The 19,005-nt window shown below is 36.0% G+C and overlaps 1 protein-coding gene and 1 long non-coding RNA gene across 5 annotated transcripts; one reads left to right on the forward strand and one right to left on the reverse strand.

The window, feature by feature from the left end:
* The first annotated feature begins 5,139 nt into the window (after positions 1 to 5,139).
* LOC125677594 (uncharacterized) lies at positions 5,140 to 11,362 on the forward strand. Of its 4 annotated transcripts, none has more exons than XM_056157759.1 (3): positions 5,140 to 6,038; positions 6,928 to 7,273; positions 9,436 to 11,362. In XM_056157759.1, exons 2-3 carry the CDS (start codon positions 6,937 to 6,939, stop codon positions 10,419 to 10,421), a joined length of 1,323 nt encoding a protein of 440 aa, XP_056013734.1. In that variant the 5' UTR covers positions 5,140 to 6,038; positions 6,928 to 6,936; the 3' UTR covers positions 10,422 to 11,362. The 4 variants fall into 4 exon arrangements, with proteins under 4 accessions (XP_056013734.1, XP_048771670.2, XP_056013733.1 ...); XM_048915713.2 differs by having other exon boundaries at positions 5,140 to 5,372; XM_056157758.1 differs by having other exon boundaries at positions 6,928 to 11,362.
* A 453-nt stretch (positions 11,363 to 11,815) lies between these two features.
* On the reverse strand, positions 11,816 to 17,817 carry LOC125677660 (uncharacterized). The gene is made up of 5 exons (XR_008800892.1): positions 17,694 to 17,817; positions 16,375 to 16,479; positions 14,678 to 14,787; positions 14,523 to 14,598; positions 11,816 to 11,904 (listed from the first exon to the last, which is right to left on the reverse strand). It is a non-coding gene; the product is annotated as an uncharacterized LOC125677660 (long non-coding RNA).
* Between the last annotated feature and the right edge of the window lie 1,188 nt (positions 17,818 to 19,005).

A 19,005-nucleotide genomic window follows, 5' to 3' on the forward strand; every position in this document is an offset into this window, starting at 1 on the left:
TCATGAAGTACATTGTCATAAGATTAAATTTTGACAATTGAATTGAATTCAAAGAACGGGCCAATTTTGACCTCTCGTGGCTCTAGTTCATATAATGTCATTTAAGTTCCCTCCCGAGTGAATATAAAGACGTTAAAACGATACCATGATGAATTTAAGAGCAAATCAGAAAGACTTAGTGTTTAATTACAGACATCACACAATCCTGCTTTCGTTTACTCTTTTAGTTAGAAATAAGTTCCGAAGAAGCGAAATTTTATGATTATACACAAAAGTGTTACAATAATCAGAAAGGATTACCTGATACACATTAGTGGTGTTCTAAGTTAAGTGTTACAACGATAAGAAAGGATTACCTGATACACATTAGTGGTGTTCTAGGTTAAGTGTTACAACAATAAGAAAGGATTACCTGATACACATTAGTGGTGTTCTAGGTTAAGTGTTACAACAACCAGAAAGGATTACCTGACACACATAAGTGGTGTTTTTAAGTTATGTTGCTCTCATCCAGTATCTAGCTTGTATTTAATAATCCGTTATAGTTTCGTAATTACCTTATAAGTGGAATTTTAGCGAGACAAATTTTGTGACTTGTCCGTAACATGGTTATATATATTTAACAAGAGTTAATATTAGCTGCTTTATGATTCCAGGAAAGGTGACTTTTACATCCGATATGGAGTAAACTGTCAGCAATATTCAATTTTAGCGACCCCATCGCTCTCACTTATCATGCTAAAAATCAAATCCTCACTAAAAAATCTGCTTATACGATATTTCTGATAAACTTAGATATGTTCTATGGAAGGTGAATATAACGAACAGTGATGAATCTCAAAACTCCTATAATGTAAAAGTTATACGGTACGAATTTTGATACATCAGATGCGCATTTCGACAAATAATGTCTCTTCAGTGATACTCAACCGAAATGTTTGAAATGCGAAATAACTATGAAGTTTTAGAACTAAATATAGCCAAAAACAGCGTGGCAAAAAAAGTGGAGCCAAATTCGTCAAAGAATAAGAGCTATGCATGAGGGAGATAATCGTTAATTTTGAAATGAATTTCTAAATTTTATAACAGCAATTAAATATACATCCGTATTTTCAAGCTAGTGACGAAGTACTTAGCTACTGGGCTGCAGAGACCCTCGGGGACTAACATTCCACCAGCAGAGGACTCGACCCAGAGGTCATAATGTAAAACTGATACGGTACCGATTTTGATGCACCAGATGCGCATTTCGACAAATGATGTCTCTTCAGTGATGCTCAACTGAAATGTTATAAAAAATACAAAACAGATAGTTGGGCAAACAAGGACCCCTGGACAGTTTGAATATTGCAATATACCTACACTCTGATTATAATGGTCAAATGAAATCATGTCACAGATACGTTTCCCTCTTATTATGATTTGCAAGCATACTCTTGTCAATGCTGCATTCTTTTCTAACTTGAGCGCTTTATTTTATTTTGATTTATTACTTCAATATGATGATGGAGTCATATGTTTAATCGCCATTCGGAAGTAAGGCCACTAAGATCAAACTCCTACTTTATAGTAGTTGTTCAATCAGAATTGGATGTTTATATATGTCAATGCAAGAAAACAATTCTTTGTATACATTTGTGATAAGCATTTTGTGCTTCAAATGTGTATGCTGCTGTTGAATATGTGATACAGTTCTTCCTCTCTCCCCCTGTCCAACATGCGTCGAAAATATAAAAAAGCGACCAGTTTCTCTTTTCAACTTGTGCAATCCACTTTACTGCAAATTGACGGATAAAGTACGTCATTCTAAATAATTGTCTTCCTGGCCCGATTCCATGTCTAGTTTTACAAATCCTTGTCTTTACTCTAAAGTTGCCCTCGGGTATCGTAATTTTACAATATCCAAGCAGTATCGTTTTCTTAGTTTCGGATAAAGTTGCTGGGTTGTTTGTAAATTGTTTAACATTCCGCTCCAGCATTGTTCACACATACATGTATGGTGATGTCATCATTACTGGTGAAGGACTGTAAATTCTGGCCACTGTTCAGCACTTACGGCATTTGAGCAGTGAGAGATCTTGATCGTGCAACACTTGCTGCGACACGGGGCCTGTATTTTTGCAATCTTATCTGAAGGACCGCCCGATTTAGTCGCCTTTTACGATAAGATGACCTATTCTAGGTTAAGTAGTGTTAATATCACGGAGATATAAAAACTACTTACTCCTCATGACCCTCTACTCTGCAATACTTTTAAGGCGAAATGAAAACGTACTATTAACTTTACAAATGTGTCTGCGTTTGTATATGATTGGAAGAGTGAATCAAGAAGAAATATGTTTTAATAGTATGAAAATGTTGATACAATTTTGCATCTTTTTTAATCAACACAATTACACCATAGTATTGCGTATGAGTTCTGTATACATATGAATCATGTAACAGGAGTCCGCGAGATGTAAATAGGTCATGTCTATTAAATGTGGATTATGTTCAATCTACTGAGAAAAAAAAAGTAGCTATTCCAGGTTTTTACAGGCAATGCATTAATGTCGTTAATTATAGATATAGATGGTGATTGTAATGGAAACGGTAGAAACAACAAAGATATCGTTTGATGATTATTAGAATTTTTACCGCACCGGGAGTCATTGTATTGTTCTTGATATGATAATGAATTGAAGTGGTCACTTACGGATTTACGATGATCACGGTTAAGAATATATACTCCAAAATATATTATCTCAATGGGCCTAATTGTTGACGTTTTGCTCTAGCATATATATATTCTACGATGTAAAACTTATACGGTACAAATTTTGATGCACAAGATGCGCATTTCGACAAATGATGTCTCTTCAGTGATGCTCAACCGAAATGTTTGAAATCCGAAATAACAATGAAGTTTTAGAGCTATTATAGCCAAAAACAGCATGCCAAAAAAGTGGAGTCAAATTCGTCTAAGGATAAGAGCTATGCATGACGGAGATAATCCTCAATTTTGAAATTTTATAACAGCAATTAAATATATATCCGTATTTTCATGCTAATAACGAAGTACTTAGCTACTGGGCTGTAGAGACCCTTGGGGAGTAACAGTCCACCAGCAGAGACCTCGACCCAGGGGTCATAATGTAAAACTTATACGGTACCAATTCTGATGCACCAGAAGCGCATTTCGACAAATAATGTCTATTCAGTGATGCTCAACCGAAATGTTTGAAATCCGAAATAACTATGAAGTTTTAGATCTAAATATAGCCAAAAAGAGCGTGCCAAACAAGTGGAGCCAAATTTGTCCAAGGATAAGAGCTATGCATGAGGGAGATAATCCTTAATTTTGAAATGAATTTCTAAATTTTATAACAGCAATTAAATATACATCCGTATTTTCAAGCTAGTAACGAAGTACTTAGCTACTGGGCTGTAGAGACCCTCGGGGTATCCCTGATACAAGCTCTCCGACAGCGAGGTCCCTGTGCCTTATATTGCATTATCAATATGTAAATATTATTGGGGTTTCAGCTAGCAAGGGGGTAGCTGCAAATGGTACATTGTTAGATTACGCGTTTCTACTCACCAAACAACGTAAAAGTTGTCTTTCCTTCTCCATATCTGTTCTTCCCTACACAATAGTATTTCCCATATTCTCTAGCCTGAACATTATTCACAGTAAGAGAGTGCCAAACCTCTTCCTCGTGAAGAAGGCTTATGTAATGTTTGGTCATGCGATAATGTTCATCGTTCTGAATTAAAACGCGGTTTCCATCGGCACTGTCCTTCATCCATGTTACAGTAGGCTGGGGGTATCCTGTCAATCAAACGACAAGTGCATGGATGTATTGAAGAACATGCTAAGTTATACATGGAAATGCGTAATTTGAGGAGTGCACAGCTTTTTGAGACTCACTTTTAGGGCAAAAATGAGAATACATTTGCACCTGTCAAACATTCAAACATTTGATCATTATACAACCAAATTACACAGTTATTTAAGCCAACACATTTTCTAGAAGGCTTTCTTGATTTCATTATGTTTTCATTTTGCCTATATAATTCCGCATGTTGCTTAACAAAAGAAGATATCTGTGTACCTTTAACTATACATGTTAACTTTGCATTGAATCTTCTGTTCTGTGCCTGGCCCACTACAGACTGCACTGGTGTGCAGATTGGTGGACAAAATACTCTGATTTGCACTTTCCAGCTGTCCGGGGGGTTGATTCCATTCTCAGCCACGCAGGTGTATGCACCACGATCATCCCTTTGGAGGTTTCTCAAGTTCAGTTGACTTCCCTATACCGATGACGTTGAAAGTACACTGTACACGCATGCAGCTTGGTTTCCGTTTTCATTAATTTTAATTTGCACCTTCTTAGAATATATTTGCCCACATAGACATAACTAGCCTTTCTTGAAATACTAAAAATGATACTTCTGTTATGAAGGTAAAATTGGAAAGACCATAGAGTTCTAATTCCAAACAGGGAACTTTACGAAAGTTACGGGTTCGAGAATCAAAACCGAGATCTCCTATTGGGGCAGGTAGTGTTTTAAATACCATATCTACGCTACCACGAACAGTTGTTGCTTTATTAAATTATTGGTTTCACTCAAAAGCACACCACGGTAATGTAATTCATTTTACTGATAAACTCGGGGTGGATTCATATTATTCAACCTTTCAAATTGCTGTAATGATCTCTTTTCATTTGAAATATGGTGATTCAATCTCATAATTATAAAAAAAAAATACCCTAAAAGTGTAGAATTAAGAAACACTCAATTCAAAATGTTTATTTATCTAGTTTGAAGAATTTGTTTGTGACCTGAATTTGGAATCCTCCAATCGGCAGTTCCTTTCGATCCTCTCTCCTCCATGTGATGTTTGGGGATGGTACTCCAAACGCTTCACAGTTCAATGTTAGATTAGATCCAATCATTTGCTCGTAAAAAGAAACCCTGCCTGGTGTGATTGATGAAGGAACTGAAAGAAAAATATGCATCAGTATATATGTATATATATATATATATATATATATATATATATATATATATATATATATATGCAATTTATGTAATAAATGATTTTATGCTGACAACTGTACGTACCATATGATTGTTTGCCTATGGTGAACCTCAATTATTTACCAATACAGAACCCCGTATGTTACCCCTTAGCGATACTTCATTTTGATTGGCTAAAAGATAGCGTCCCTTTTGTGAAAGATAATCCTGATAGAAGTCTAAGATCACAGAAAATATTTTTATTGCAAAAGTTTTGTTTTCGCCAATTTATTACGGTTTAAGAGTTGCTGCATCGTTTGAGGTTTGCAGTTCTACGTTATGTGAGCGGAACAGGACTTCTACAGGTAAAACATGACATAAAACTGAGATTTGTTTTGTTTCACGCACAGCCGAGTGTGACCGCCATACTGAACTCTGTCTTTGTTTACAAACATGACGAAAGTTTTAGTGGTTGGCCACAGTTTCATACGTCGTCTCGAACGATCATTGGGGCAAATTGAAGGATGTATCAATAATTTGGGATTAGATTCATCTTTATGTACAGTGTATTTCTATGGAATTAGCGGTGGAAAGTTAGATACACTGGAAGTTGACTCTTTGTTATTTGAGAAGCTACGGGCATACAGACCGGACATTATCGTGATTCAGCTAGGTGGGAATGATATGTCCATTAAAGCAGTCAGACCAGAAGTCTTTCCATGCAGACTAGTAGACTGGGTTCAATCTTTGACTGAACAATTTTGCTTCATAAAAAACATTGTGGTTTGTGAACTTTTTATTCGCACTAAACCAAGACAGGTTAGTGTTGAATTATACGAGTTTAAGCGAGGCATTGTGAATCGAATGTTAAAGGACATGTTGGAAGACCATCCTAACCTCACATTTTGGCGTCATTTGCGGCTGATGCAAAGTCCCTTGGCTATTTTAAGTGGGGACGGTGTTCCCCTCTCTGTGATAGGGACAAAGAAGTTTTATAGGAGCCTTAGATTAGCCGTTCTTCATGCTATACGGTATTTCTTTAATATTTGATATTTGTATTGCTCTTGTGAATGGGTCAATAATCAGATTGATGTTGGTGCAATATATATTTTGCATATATACAATTAGGTTGTATAGTGTTTGAATATTCAGATTGACGTTGGTTCACTAGTACATTTATGAATATATACAATATATCTTGTGTGGCATTTGAATACATTCTGGATTGCTGGGTTTACTTAACTCAGTTCTATGTGAGCTAATACATTGAGAATAACTAGTGCACTTTGACACAGTTCTTTTGTTTTCTATAGTAAAACTACTACTCTACAAGTGTCACATTTACATCTACAATCAAAAGTTGAACATTAATTATCAAAAATGATAATAATATTTACCCACTTAAGTTTATGCCTTGTCTATACATGGTAACTTGGTCAGTGACGTGCTGAATAAACAGTTTGTTCATGCTGGGCAGTTGCATATGTGATATTATTTGATGCCTATTAAAGGTTTATGATTTGTTTAGCATGGTTCAGGAGTCCTGGGCATGTATTGTTGCATATATGATATAGTTTGATGCCTATTAAAGGGTTTATGATTTGTTTAGCAAGCTTCAAGAGTCCTGGGCTTGTACAGTTACAGTTTATTTGGCATGGTATGAATTTATCATGTTATATACAGTATGAGTATACTGGTACTTTCAGATTTAAGCCTTGTAAGAGGTTGTAGCACTGTATACAGTCAAATAGATGTCAGGTTCACTTCTGAACAAGAATTTATTTCTGAAAATATGTAGTTATATGAAAATTAGCAGGTTAAATTACCTCTACCCTAATTAATGGCATGCAGATATATGCATGTATAGTAGCATGCTAATATTATTTTAGCATGTGCTTAATGAACATTTTGTTATTGTAGATCTTAATCATGGGCCCAAAGAAGAAGTCCGCTGGCACTGAGCCTCCAGCTAAGCGGAGAAGGACTGCGCAAAATGGCAATGCTACAAACATTCTAAGTGCAAGTGACACTACAAATAGTGATATAATTCAATCCTTAACTAAAAACATTACAAGTAATATTATGGCAGAATTACAGAAGGTCGGAGTTCTTCCTACACAGAATCCACAAGTGGAGCAAGCAGGAGGTCCAGATCAAGACAAGCAGCAACGATTTGAAAGAAATACCAGTGGTACAATGCTGCAAGGTGAACAGATACCTGCATCAGCAGTTTTGGATTTGGAAAGACAGCTACCAAATACACAGGGTAATCAATCCGAATATAAACCTTTGGGGATACCCCTTCACACTTATGTTACGACAAAACTCAAAGAGAAGATTCTATCAAATGAGTTTGTGCAAATGAGTGATATTTTAGATCCTCCCACAGAGCTGGAGTTTGTTGACATTCATTTGTCAGTGAAAGACAAAGGAAAAGTTGGGCTATCTTCTAACAAGAAGAAGAAATTTGTCACTATTGAGGAGTGGACTGATGCTTTTAATATATTTAGTTCAGTTTTAAGACAGGGCAGCCCAGATAATCGAGATCTTCCAGAGTCGTTATCAGTGTACATGCACTTGATTAGATCTATTCAGAAAGATGGGGGGGGACTGGTTTCATTATGATGTAACATTTAGGAAGGCCAGACAAGGGGACTTGACAATGTCTTGGAGGCATGTCGATCAAGTGTTATATAGTCGTGCCCTTATGAAAAAGTTGGGGGGTCCAATCATTCATAGCCAGAATACAAAAAACAGCTTTTTCGTCCCCATTGTTTCAGATACAATGATGGGAAGTCCTGCAACAGTCAGTGTAAATACCCACACATATGCTCTACCTGTTTCAAACCCCACCCCAAAACCCAATGTTGGAGGGGCCGTGACAAAAAGTCTGCAAGTGGGTCACAGCCTCCTAAAAAAGACTGAGTGTCTCTCCCAACTACCCACTCCTGTAAACCCTGCAAAACTAGCTCAATATTTAATTGGATATGACAAGACAAAAACTAAATATCTACTAGAGGGGTTTAGAAATGGTTTTCATCTAGAATTTGAAGGAAAAAGAGGGTTTCAGCTCAGTTCAAACCTTAAATCTGCTCTTGAAAATAAGGAGGTTGTTACTAAAAAAATTGCTAAGGAATTAAAGGAAGGTCGCATAGCAGGTCCATTCTCTGAACTACCATTTAAGTCCTTAAAGATTTCTCCTCTAGGTATAGTACCTAAGAAAACACCTAATCAATTTAGAATGATACATCACTTGTCTTATCCCACGAAACAGGAAGGTTCAGTAAATGCAGGAATCTCTGATGACTCAGCTGCAGTCCACTATGCTGGAATCAATGATGCTGTAGGTTTTATTAAAGAACTTGGTATAGATGCATTTTATTGCAAGACAGATATTCGGTCTGCATTTAGAATCCTTCCAGTATATCCAAAGGACTACGAGCTATTAGGTTTTATGTGGGAGGGTAAATACTACTATGATAGATGTTTACCAATGGGCTGCAGAACTAGTTGCAAGATTTTTGAAGAATTTAGCTCAGCAATAGAATGGATTGCAAGAAATAAGTTAGGAATGAATGCTGTGGTTCACATATTAGATGATTTTCTGTTCATTGAAAGATCTAAATTTTCATGTCTCCAGAAATTCAACGAGTTTCTCGATGTTTGTGGGGATATGGGTATTCCACTTGCAGCAGATAAGACTGTGCTTCCTACTCAGGTTATTGAGTTTGTTGGAATTGAACTTGACGTTAGGCTCAGAGAAACTAGGTTACCTTTGCATAAGATTGAGAAATGCACACGGTTACTTCATTCATTTATGAGTAAGGATAGGTGTACGATTAAGGAAATGCAATCATTGATAGGTACGTTGAACTTCGCTTGCTCAGTCATTCTGCCAGGTCGTGCATTCCTCAGACGCTTTATCAATCTTTTGATGAATGTTTCAAAGCATCAAAATTCATTACAATAAGTAGAGAATGTAAGGACATGTCTATGTGGCTAGCTTTTCTAAAGTGTTATAATGGAAAAACAATGTTTTTAGATGAAAACTTTCTGTCTAGCAACACTTTACAATTACATACCGATGCGGCAGAGTCAAAGGGTTTTGCAGGAATTTATAAAACGCAATGGTTTTATGGTAGTTTCCCAGAGGACTGGAAGAAATTGAATATCATGACATTAGAGTTTTATCCGATAGTTATTGCAGTCAATTTGTGGGGTAGATTATTTGCTAATCACTCTATTTTGTTCTTCACGGACAATGAAGCCTTAGTGTCAATGATCAATAGGCAAACAAGTAAAGATTCAGTAGTAGTACAGATGGTCAGATATCTGGTTCTTCAGTGTTTGCATTATAATATCATATTTAGAGCAAAACATATCCCTGGAAAACACAATAAACTGGCAGATAGTCTTTCTCGGTTGCAGGTTCAAGAGTTTCAGAAGCTGGCACCACATGCTCAACCAGAACCATCAGTGGTACCAGAAGCTCTGATGCCTCAAAACGTTTGGAATACATTGAGCAACTTACAAAAGCAGCCATAGCACCATCCACTAAGGCTACGTATAATATAGCTTGGAGGACGCTACTGTCTTTTTGTAGTAAATATGGAATGTCTTGTGAACTACCCCTGAGCACTTCGCTGGTAACTCTCTTTGTAGCTCATCTTTTCTCCGACTCTTTTTCCCCTAGGTCCATTTCAACATATTTATCAGCCCTTGCTTATGTTCACAAAGTGCTAAATTACCAAGACCCAACGCAAGCATTTGTTATACAGAAGTTAGTTTCAGGGGCATATCGTTTGGGCAATACCTTTGATATACGTTTACCCATCACACCTCATATTTTAAACAATCTGCTTTCGTGTATACCACAAGTCATTCATGAGGAATACAAAAGAAAAATGTTTCGAGCTATGTTCTTATTTGCATTTTCTGCATTTGCACGCATTGGGGAAATAGTAAGTTCAGATGGACATACAGATGATGTCATTCAGCTTTCAGATGTTACTTTCACTCAGGGGGCAGAAAAATTTAATCAGGTCAATGTCTGCTTTAGGAAGTTTAAACATAATTCTTCAGGTCAGCCTAAGTACATATCATTCTCACATGGACCATGCCAAATTTCTGCCATCGATTCCCTTGTTCAGTATTTGAATGTTAGGAAAAACAATGAAGGTCCACTTTTCATTTTAAATGGGGGTTTACAGCTGACTAGGAGTGTATTTCATAAGACCCTACAAAAATGTTTGCTTTGCTGTGGCTTGGACAAAGGTCACAGTTTTAGGATAGGTGCTGCTACGGTGGCTGCACAGAATGGTTGCATAGATGCGCAAATTAGATCAGTGGGACGCTGGCATTCAAATGCATTTCAGAAATATATCCGATCAAATAACATACCTAGCAATAAGTAATAGTAAATTTTGTCAGAACCCTTGTTTGGCCTATGATTGTGTATACCTGCTGGGGCCGGTATATGCATTGGTACAATATGACACTTCTATTTAACCATGTTACTAGCTTGGGCCAGTAACTAGTGCAGTTTTCATGTACGGATTAACAGTCTTTTACGTGTTACCTGCTGGGGCCGGTAATGCAGTTGAAGTTCATTATATGTATATCATCATACTGTTGAATTATGTTTTGAGTTATGATCTTTTAAGAGTTAACCTGCTTGAGCTGGCAATATTATTGAAATTAAATTGTATGTACATATCAAAGGTTCGCATGTTATCTGCTGGGGCCGGTAACATTATTTTTCTTAAGATTAGTTTAAAATACATGTACATTTTATATTATATCACAATAGCCAAGATCTTTGGTACAATGTGCTTTTTACCGGATAAGGTTATGGATAGTTTTTAAGTTTCTTCTAACTTGTTAATGGATGATGTGATGGCAATGGCTTTGGTGGGGTCGTTTCAAAGACCATAATTGGCATGATCTTTTCAACTTGTGGGTAATGGACCCCACCTTTGCCCATTATTGGATTGTTGTTAAATATTAATAATATAACTTCTTATTTGTTAGTCCCATATACATGTTACCTTGATTATTATTTGTTTTCTTGACTTACATGGAATGCCAGTAATAGATATGTATTTTATATGTGTAAATGTTACTTCGGTCTGTCAGTTTTTCTGGAAAAATTCAGGGTAATTGTAAATTTAAGTATGTCCATTGTCTAAAGAGAAAGTAAGCTTTTGTATATTTATGTTTTGAATTGCTCGAGTGCAATTTTGTTATTTGTTTTGTATTTGTTTTATTCACATGTGTATTGGATAGTTGCATGTAGTCCTAGAAATATTTTTTGGTAGTTATATATAGAAAAATTGTAAACTCAAAAACAACGGTCACGGTGGCTTGGTGGTTAGGTTAAAGCGTTTCGTAACCAGGTGGATCGGGTTTGTTATATAACCCTTTACTACACCAATCTAAGACGTTCAACATAAATAATGAACTGCCACTGCTACAACCATGCACTACACATATCAAATAGATGGTACTTTACCTAAAGCTGGCAATGTGAGGCAATCAAAAGAGCAAGCATAATACCCCATAGTTATAGTTCCATTCCTCTTGATTACAGTAAAACAGCGTCTACAATTACTCATGACATCAGTGTAATGGACTCATGTAAGGATGTATTCTCCTGTATCCGTTTTTTTTTTTTACTTTTACCTGCAAACTAGGGGTCTGTTATTTCTAGTATATGAGACTGACCGTGCACGATGAGTGTCCCAGTCTTCGTTGGCCATTTGTTTATATCCAAACCTGGAATGCCGATGACACAATTGTAGTCTCCTCCATCCACAAAGTCTAAGTAGCGTACCACAAGCATGTAGGTTGTTTTCACTCCATCTCTGTGAACCTGTATATCATATTTAAACCGTATACCTGAAAGCAGATTTCTTTTTATTATAGGATTAAACATTCTTTTTGAAGAATTTATCGATGTGTAAACTCCGGACATTTTACTCACAAACTAAATAAAAGTGCGAAGCACTTTTATGTTAAGTTTGTGAGTAAAATGTCCGGAGTTTACACATCGATAAATTCTTCAAAAGGAATGTTTGATTCTTATAATTCCAATTCATTCACTTTAATAACAATTGCAAAAAATTGAATAGTTTCCCCGCACTATGTTATTTGTTTTCAGGTGTGTATGAATACATCGCGTTTTTGGACTCTTGTTCAGCTTTAGTTTTGTCCAATCAAAACAATTGTAATAAATAACATAGGAATTATATACATGCAAATGCATTGTTTAGTCCCAAATCACATTAAGTATTTCACTATATATATCGTATATATAATATCACCCTAACCTAGATACATTCGTATGATATGTCCCAGAATTAAGGTATGTTCATATAATTTAATATAAAAGACAAAGGTAATAATCTTCATTTATCAAAATGCATATAATTTCTGAGTTACTTGAGCAGTATACTGATTCAAATAGTTTAGCCTTGAAGACAGCCATTTTAGTTCTACAGAGTCTATTTATCAAAATTGTAAACGCATTAAACGTGAAATTTGAAGTTTGCTATGTCAGAGAATATGTGTAAGCTATCCATGCAATGCGTATTTTGCTGCCCTTTAAACAGTCGTTCAGCTGCGACATTTTTGGGTTATACCGGAAATGCCACTGTTTGGGTATACCCAAAATGAATATTCAAATATCAGAAAATGCAATAATTTACGGCTTGTAGTTATATCAAAATGTCTACTACATGAAAACGTACCATTCAGATTGTCGCTAATTGTAAATCCAACACAAGAAAATGTGTAACTGTGCATAGGTACAAATCACGACCCACACGTCATTTTGAGTTCGTCATATGATGGAATACGACGCATATTTTCATTTGTTTTGTTGAAAGGCGGACCAAGTAAAGACGCAAACACCGCCTTTCCCCATTGAGAAATGTATTTAAAAAAAGAGACCAATGTTTGCTTGGTATCATGTTAGATCAGTCTTCAAATGTCTCAGTCCATCAGAATTTGGCAATTTACGTTAGGTTTTAGAGGAGGATTTTGGTAGGCTAGAGGCTAGGACTTCATTCTTGGGGTTTAACAGTTAGTCAGAGCAAATGCAGATATTATTAGGAAGCAAATTCTTAAACTCGTAGCAGCTGCGGGATAAGGTATTTCAAATTTTGCAGGAATAGCTACAAATGGGACTAGTGTTATGATAGGGTATAAAGCTGGTGTGGTCAAACAACCGAAGGGTCTCTCTCTCTCTCTCTCTCTCTCTCTCTCTCTCTCTCTCTCTCTCTCTCTCTCTCTTCTTTCTACATACTATATTGACCATAGCCTTGCTCTTAGCATTGGTAGTGCTGCGAATATGGAACTTTAAAAGTTTCACTAGCTAGATACATGATTGAAACTGTGGCAATGCATTTGAAGTATACATGTATATACTCATGATTATGAGGATATTGCAGAAAAAATATGCTCGCGTGAACCCGATATTGTGAAACTGTATTGTGAAACTGTAGTGGTTAACATAATTTATAATTAGCTTTTTATTAAACACATTGGAAATTGTTTATTTCATTGTAATCAATTATAGGCAATGCAATGTTCTTTGATTTGTCTGTGTTTGAAATTCAATGAAGTAAACTTTGTGACCAAAACAGTAGGAAATAGAACAAAAATAATCGATAATGTCAATGATTACTGATTGAAATGACATATTTACTTAACCAAGTACCGATGTGTTACAAAAGCAACAAACAGGTATGTCGTTTATTTGTATGCAAGATACAGATGCTAAATTTACGGTATGTGACATGTTGAAGTCGACACGCAAGGTTGCGACACAAAGTTCTGATCCAGTTTGAGTCCTAGATACACCTGTATACATAGCTAGTAAATATTTGTAATATGTTGATATTAACAGTTTTTAGAATTGGTTCCAATTACTGCAGCATGGGCACAATTCGCATTGCATTGTAGGTAGCTATTTGCATTGCATTGTGGTAGTTGTTCCGCATTGCATTGTGTTAGTTATTCGCATTGCATTGTGGTAGGTATTCCGCTTTGCATTGTGTTAAGTATGCGCATTGCATTGTGTTAGGTATTAGGATTGCATTATGTTAGGTAATCGTATTGTATTGTGTTAGGTATTCGCATTCCATTGTGTTAAAGATTTGCATTGTATTGTGTTAGGTATTCGCATTGTATTGTGTTAGCTAAATTATAAGGGGTTACCATGTCCAATGTGAAACAACATGTATATGCTTTGTGTAAATTTGATCAGTGTGGATTTGCTTTACATACATACACTGCAAATTCTATGTGACGTAATCACGCCTTCAGATTAAATACAGGACAGTGATTGGTGGAATCTGTCTCTTTATAATAAGTCAAAATGAATACGACATGCGCTTTCTCTCCGAAACCCCCCTCTTTCAGGATGTTGTTTGTGGTTTAAAGGTATTCACAGTAGCGGTCTACATTCAATTTGATGATTGAATTTTAAGTTATATAAATTAAACTTTTCTTACCTTCATACACGGAGTCATCCTCGCTTATGAACATTGTTGGATGTGTTTCAGGGCTCCCAACATCCATCCATAGTACCTAGATAAAGAGCACTAGTTGGCACACAGGAATTCTATGCATTTATTCATTCAGATAGATAGATAGAAAGATGGCCCACCTTTTGACCTGGACCTTTATTAATTACTGTGCAGTTCAGGTATCTTGTCTCATGACCTTTTCTGATGTCGGGTAAAATATCACCTACGATTTCGGGTTTTTTGGCACCCACTGGAATAAGAAAAATACTGTAAGCATTATATTATTTTGACACTGACCGTCACTAAAAATCCGTCGGGATCTTCGTATTAAACTATGACATATTTCAATATCAAACTGGTCCCGTGGCGTACCGGTGTTGTAGCATAGAAGTCCCCCCGCATAGATATTCCCTCCGGAAAAACGGGCCTAGGTTAGACATTCCCCCTGGAAAGATGGGCCTGGCATAGAATTTCTCCCAAGGAAGAATTTACCCGGACCCCCCCCCCCCACCCCCCAGGAAAAACCGCCCCAGTATAGAATTTCTCCTTAAATGACAGTACGCCCCTCCTTCTTACATTTTAGCTATGTATCTGTTTCCAGTTCAATTACTAGAATTCTCTTGCTTATCTAGACCCACGAATTCCTATTATTTATTTATTTTTTTATTTTGAGCAGAGTCTTGTGTATTACAATCATCATCATCATATGTTTGTTTTTTAAAGGAAATTATTCAAATTGTGTAATGGTATATCATAATTCATTTATACATCTCAATTTTTTGCTGTTATCTACCAGAACTAACATCTGAAATAGTGAAGTTGGGAAGAAGGTAATGTATTTTCAATTTAAAATTTCGAATTTAATTATACAGTGCATCTAATTTACTTTTTAGATATTTTAATTGTATATCTTTTAGTCGACTTTGTACGAAAACCCCTAATGATATTGACCATCTTTAAAGTCTTTTCGGAAGCATATTGTATTTACTATACGCAATTCAAAGTTTTCAGCGTGTAAACCCAACTTCAACATCTAACAAAAATCATTTCTTTTATAAACATCGTAATATTAATTAGCGCATATCTATTGCATTAAATTATAGCAATTCAACAGCACATATTTGTTTCTTTTTGTAACTTTTTTTGATAACATGTACCTCTTTATAGCAATTACAATAATTTTCATTAATTATTATCTTCAATTGCATGGGTTTGCTTCATTCTATATTTATTCAAAAGCTTCTACATGAGAGAAAAAGATTCCGGTCGATGAAATCCGGAATCAAGACGGGAGAAATTCTATATCAGGGCTATTTTTCCGCCTAAGGGGAAATTCTATACTGATTTTGTACATATGGGGAAATTATATGCTGGGGCGCTTTTTCCTCCTATGGGGAAAGCTCTATCCCCGACCCGTTTTTCCGGGGGGGGGGGGAGTCTATGCCGGAGAAATCTATGCTACAACATCGGGTTACAATAGGTCCCCAGTACCCCTTGTCTGTCTGAAGAGGCGACTAAATGGGGAATTACATAGGCCTAAATGTTGCAGGACTTCACCGGCAATGAAAGCGACTGCATATCAGCAAAAGACGTAAACAATATAAAATCAATCGATCAATCAATTTCAATCTTTTAATTTGCGGAAATTTATACCATTGATAACATAATCGATTGTAAGTCATTTAGATTCAGAGAATCCAGTTTCTTTTAATTATGATGAATTATGTTGATGATCATTCTCGACCATGGGCTGAATAGATAAAAGAAGGACTTGATACCTTATTAGAATGGATAAAAAAGTATAAGTGAAATATTAAAATGTACATATTCGACTCACCAAAACAAGAGTACCATATATCCTTCCACGTTTAGTAAAGGAAAGGGGATCGAACGAATTAGATACGTTGCACGAGGAACATCTCTTGGTACCAGCTGACAAAACCTATAACAATATTGTATTTGTATCTAAAACTAATTATTACAACTGTATATTAAACGAGCTTTGCAATACAAAATAGAGAGTTGGGCAAACACGGACCCTTGGATATACAAGAGGTGGGATCAGGTGCCTTGGAGGAGTAAGCATCCTTTATCGACCGGTCACACCCGCTGTGAGTCCAACATCTTGATCAGGCAAACGGAGTTATCCGTAGTCAAAATCAGTGTGTTTTTAATGACGGTAATTTTAGATTATAAGGCACTTTTCGTGTCGTAGTTATACACAGTTATTCGGCTTGACGATCTTTCTCACGGTTAAAAGGTCATGATCGACAAATTACGCTATTGATCAATTTCCAGCTTCAATGTCCTCTTAGATAAAAATCACTGGAAAATGTGACAACATATGCAAATATGAACCAACCCGAATATATCCTACGTTATATTTTGAAAGTGCATTAGCGGTTTATGATAGCAAGACATGAGTCACTAAGCGTTTGCTTCCCAGAGTTACAGAACTCGTGAATATCGTCTGCATACAAAGTACTTTCAGTTGTTTCTTGTTTGTTCATTCAATGAATTGTCGGCAGTCAGTGTATATTTCAGGACCACAATTATTATCTGTTTATCATCCTTTGATAGTCAGATGATAGAGAGATGATTAGCTGTTGCCCTACAGCTATTGAAACTTTAGCGACTGTCATTTATATGTACAGTTTGTGACCATATAGGGATATTTTTCATTTTATTTCTATTTTGATCATTCCATACATTTTCTTTTTATGTTTCGTTGGAAATTCCAAGTTGATATATTTCATATATCATACAGGATTTTAGTTTTTGAGAACACCCCAGGACTTTCCCATCTTTATCTGCAACATTTTAGGCCTATGCTCAGCGCTTACAACCTATATGCAGGCATACATTTTATCATGCCACATCCACACCTGTTGTGGCACGGGACTTCGGTTTTTGGCGGTCTCAACTAAATGTAACTCAACCCCATTTCATTTTCTCTTACGACAAGCAGTCCCACCTGCCGTAGCTCTATATCTTGATCAGGTGAACGGTATGCCAATAGCATTATCTCATAACTCATCTGATATTTTCAATGACTGTTGCACCCGTCTATTAGAAACTAAACGCATGTACTAAATAGCCAGTAAAACTGTTGAACTATGAAGGTGTCGTTATGTTTGAATTTTCAAGTATTCTTACCTTGGTGCTGTGGACCCAACAGGATTATTGCCACGATAAACAGCATTTCCGATCTTCTCTTTTTTGAGCTAGTGAATTATCATCAATAATGACAGTGTATTTATACTAGCTTTTAAACCTTCCCTGAAATTGATACAAAATGTTTCGTTGAAAATGAGTGAATAAAAAAAAAATGCAAGGACGGAGATAACGAGGATGGCTTCCGGGAGTTAACCATATGTGTCGCTCTATTATTCAAATTTCAGATTTTGATTTGATGGCCATAAGCATTAAAAATGATGATAATATCAATGTGTTGTCGGTTCCATAGTTATTGAAAATATCATAATATCTCCAAATTCATGAAATTACAGAACACTACCATTTACGTTTAGAGTACTATTTCAAGATTAATTAAATCTATTATAAAGGAAACCCATTCAAATAAAGAAAAAAATAATACAGCAGCGAAAATTGTGAAAATACTTTGAAAAGATTGACATTAAACGGAGATTTACATAGGTAACATTACTCTTGTTGCATACCACTATAGCTAGTGATAATCGTTAGATTACCTTTCGATTATCTGTTTGTCTAACAATCATCATGTATTGTGTGGAGAAATCAGCTTATAAGACAGGGGTTTATATGTCAAGACTGAATATGAATTCTGACAGCATATAGAGGTGTCTCAACATCAAAATCACTAGCATGACCTTGCTGTTCTGCAAGAAGGTCAAGGTTATATAGTTCATGGTAGACACCAAAAGTCATGCGATAATATATATATATATATATATATATATATATATATATATATATATATATATATATATATATATGTATGTATGTGTGTGTGTGTGTGTGTGTGTGCGTGTGTGTGTGTGTGTGTGTGTGTGTGTGTTTGTGTGTGTTTGTAAGCCCTGTCAATTGAACCAGTGAATAAGAAGGCACACGTGTAAATCAACACGGGGTCGGCCAAAGGAACACGGAAATGGTGGTGTTCAGTTGGATTTTTATAAAAATCAGCATAAAATCATTAAATAGGTCATCTACCATCAAAATCCTGAAGTGTTTACTTAACAGGATTTATGAGATGTGTGTAACAGGTGTGTAAAGATTTAACACTCGTCCATCTTTTTTCCTTGCGAGCATGGCTTACACACTTTCGAAGTGCGCATGCTCTGTTTTAAATGACGTCATTTGTGATATCATCATAATGGAGTTTTCCAGGGAAAGAAGTTGGCCCATCTGAGGTAAGTAAACACGGTTGAAAGAAATTTTTTGCATGTTATCAATGGGTTTTTTATTACATAGACTGATTAAATGGTGT

Source organism: Ostrea edulis, chromosome 3, assembly GCF_947568905.1.
Source record: "Ostrea edulis chromosome 3, xbOstEdul1.1, whole genome shotgun sequence".
Lineage (NCBI taxonomy): Eukaryota > Metazoa > Mollusca > Bivalvia > Ostreida > Ostreidae > Ostrea > Ostrea edulis.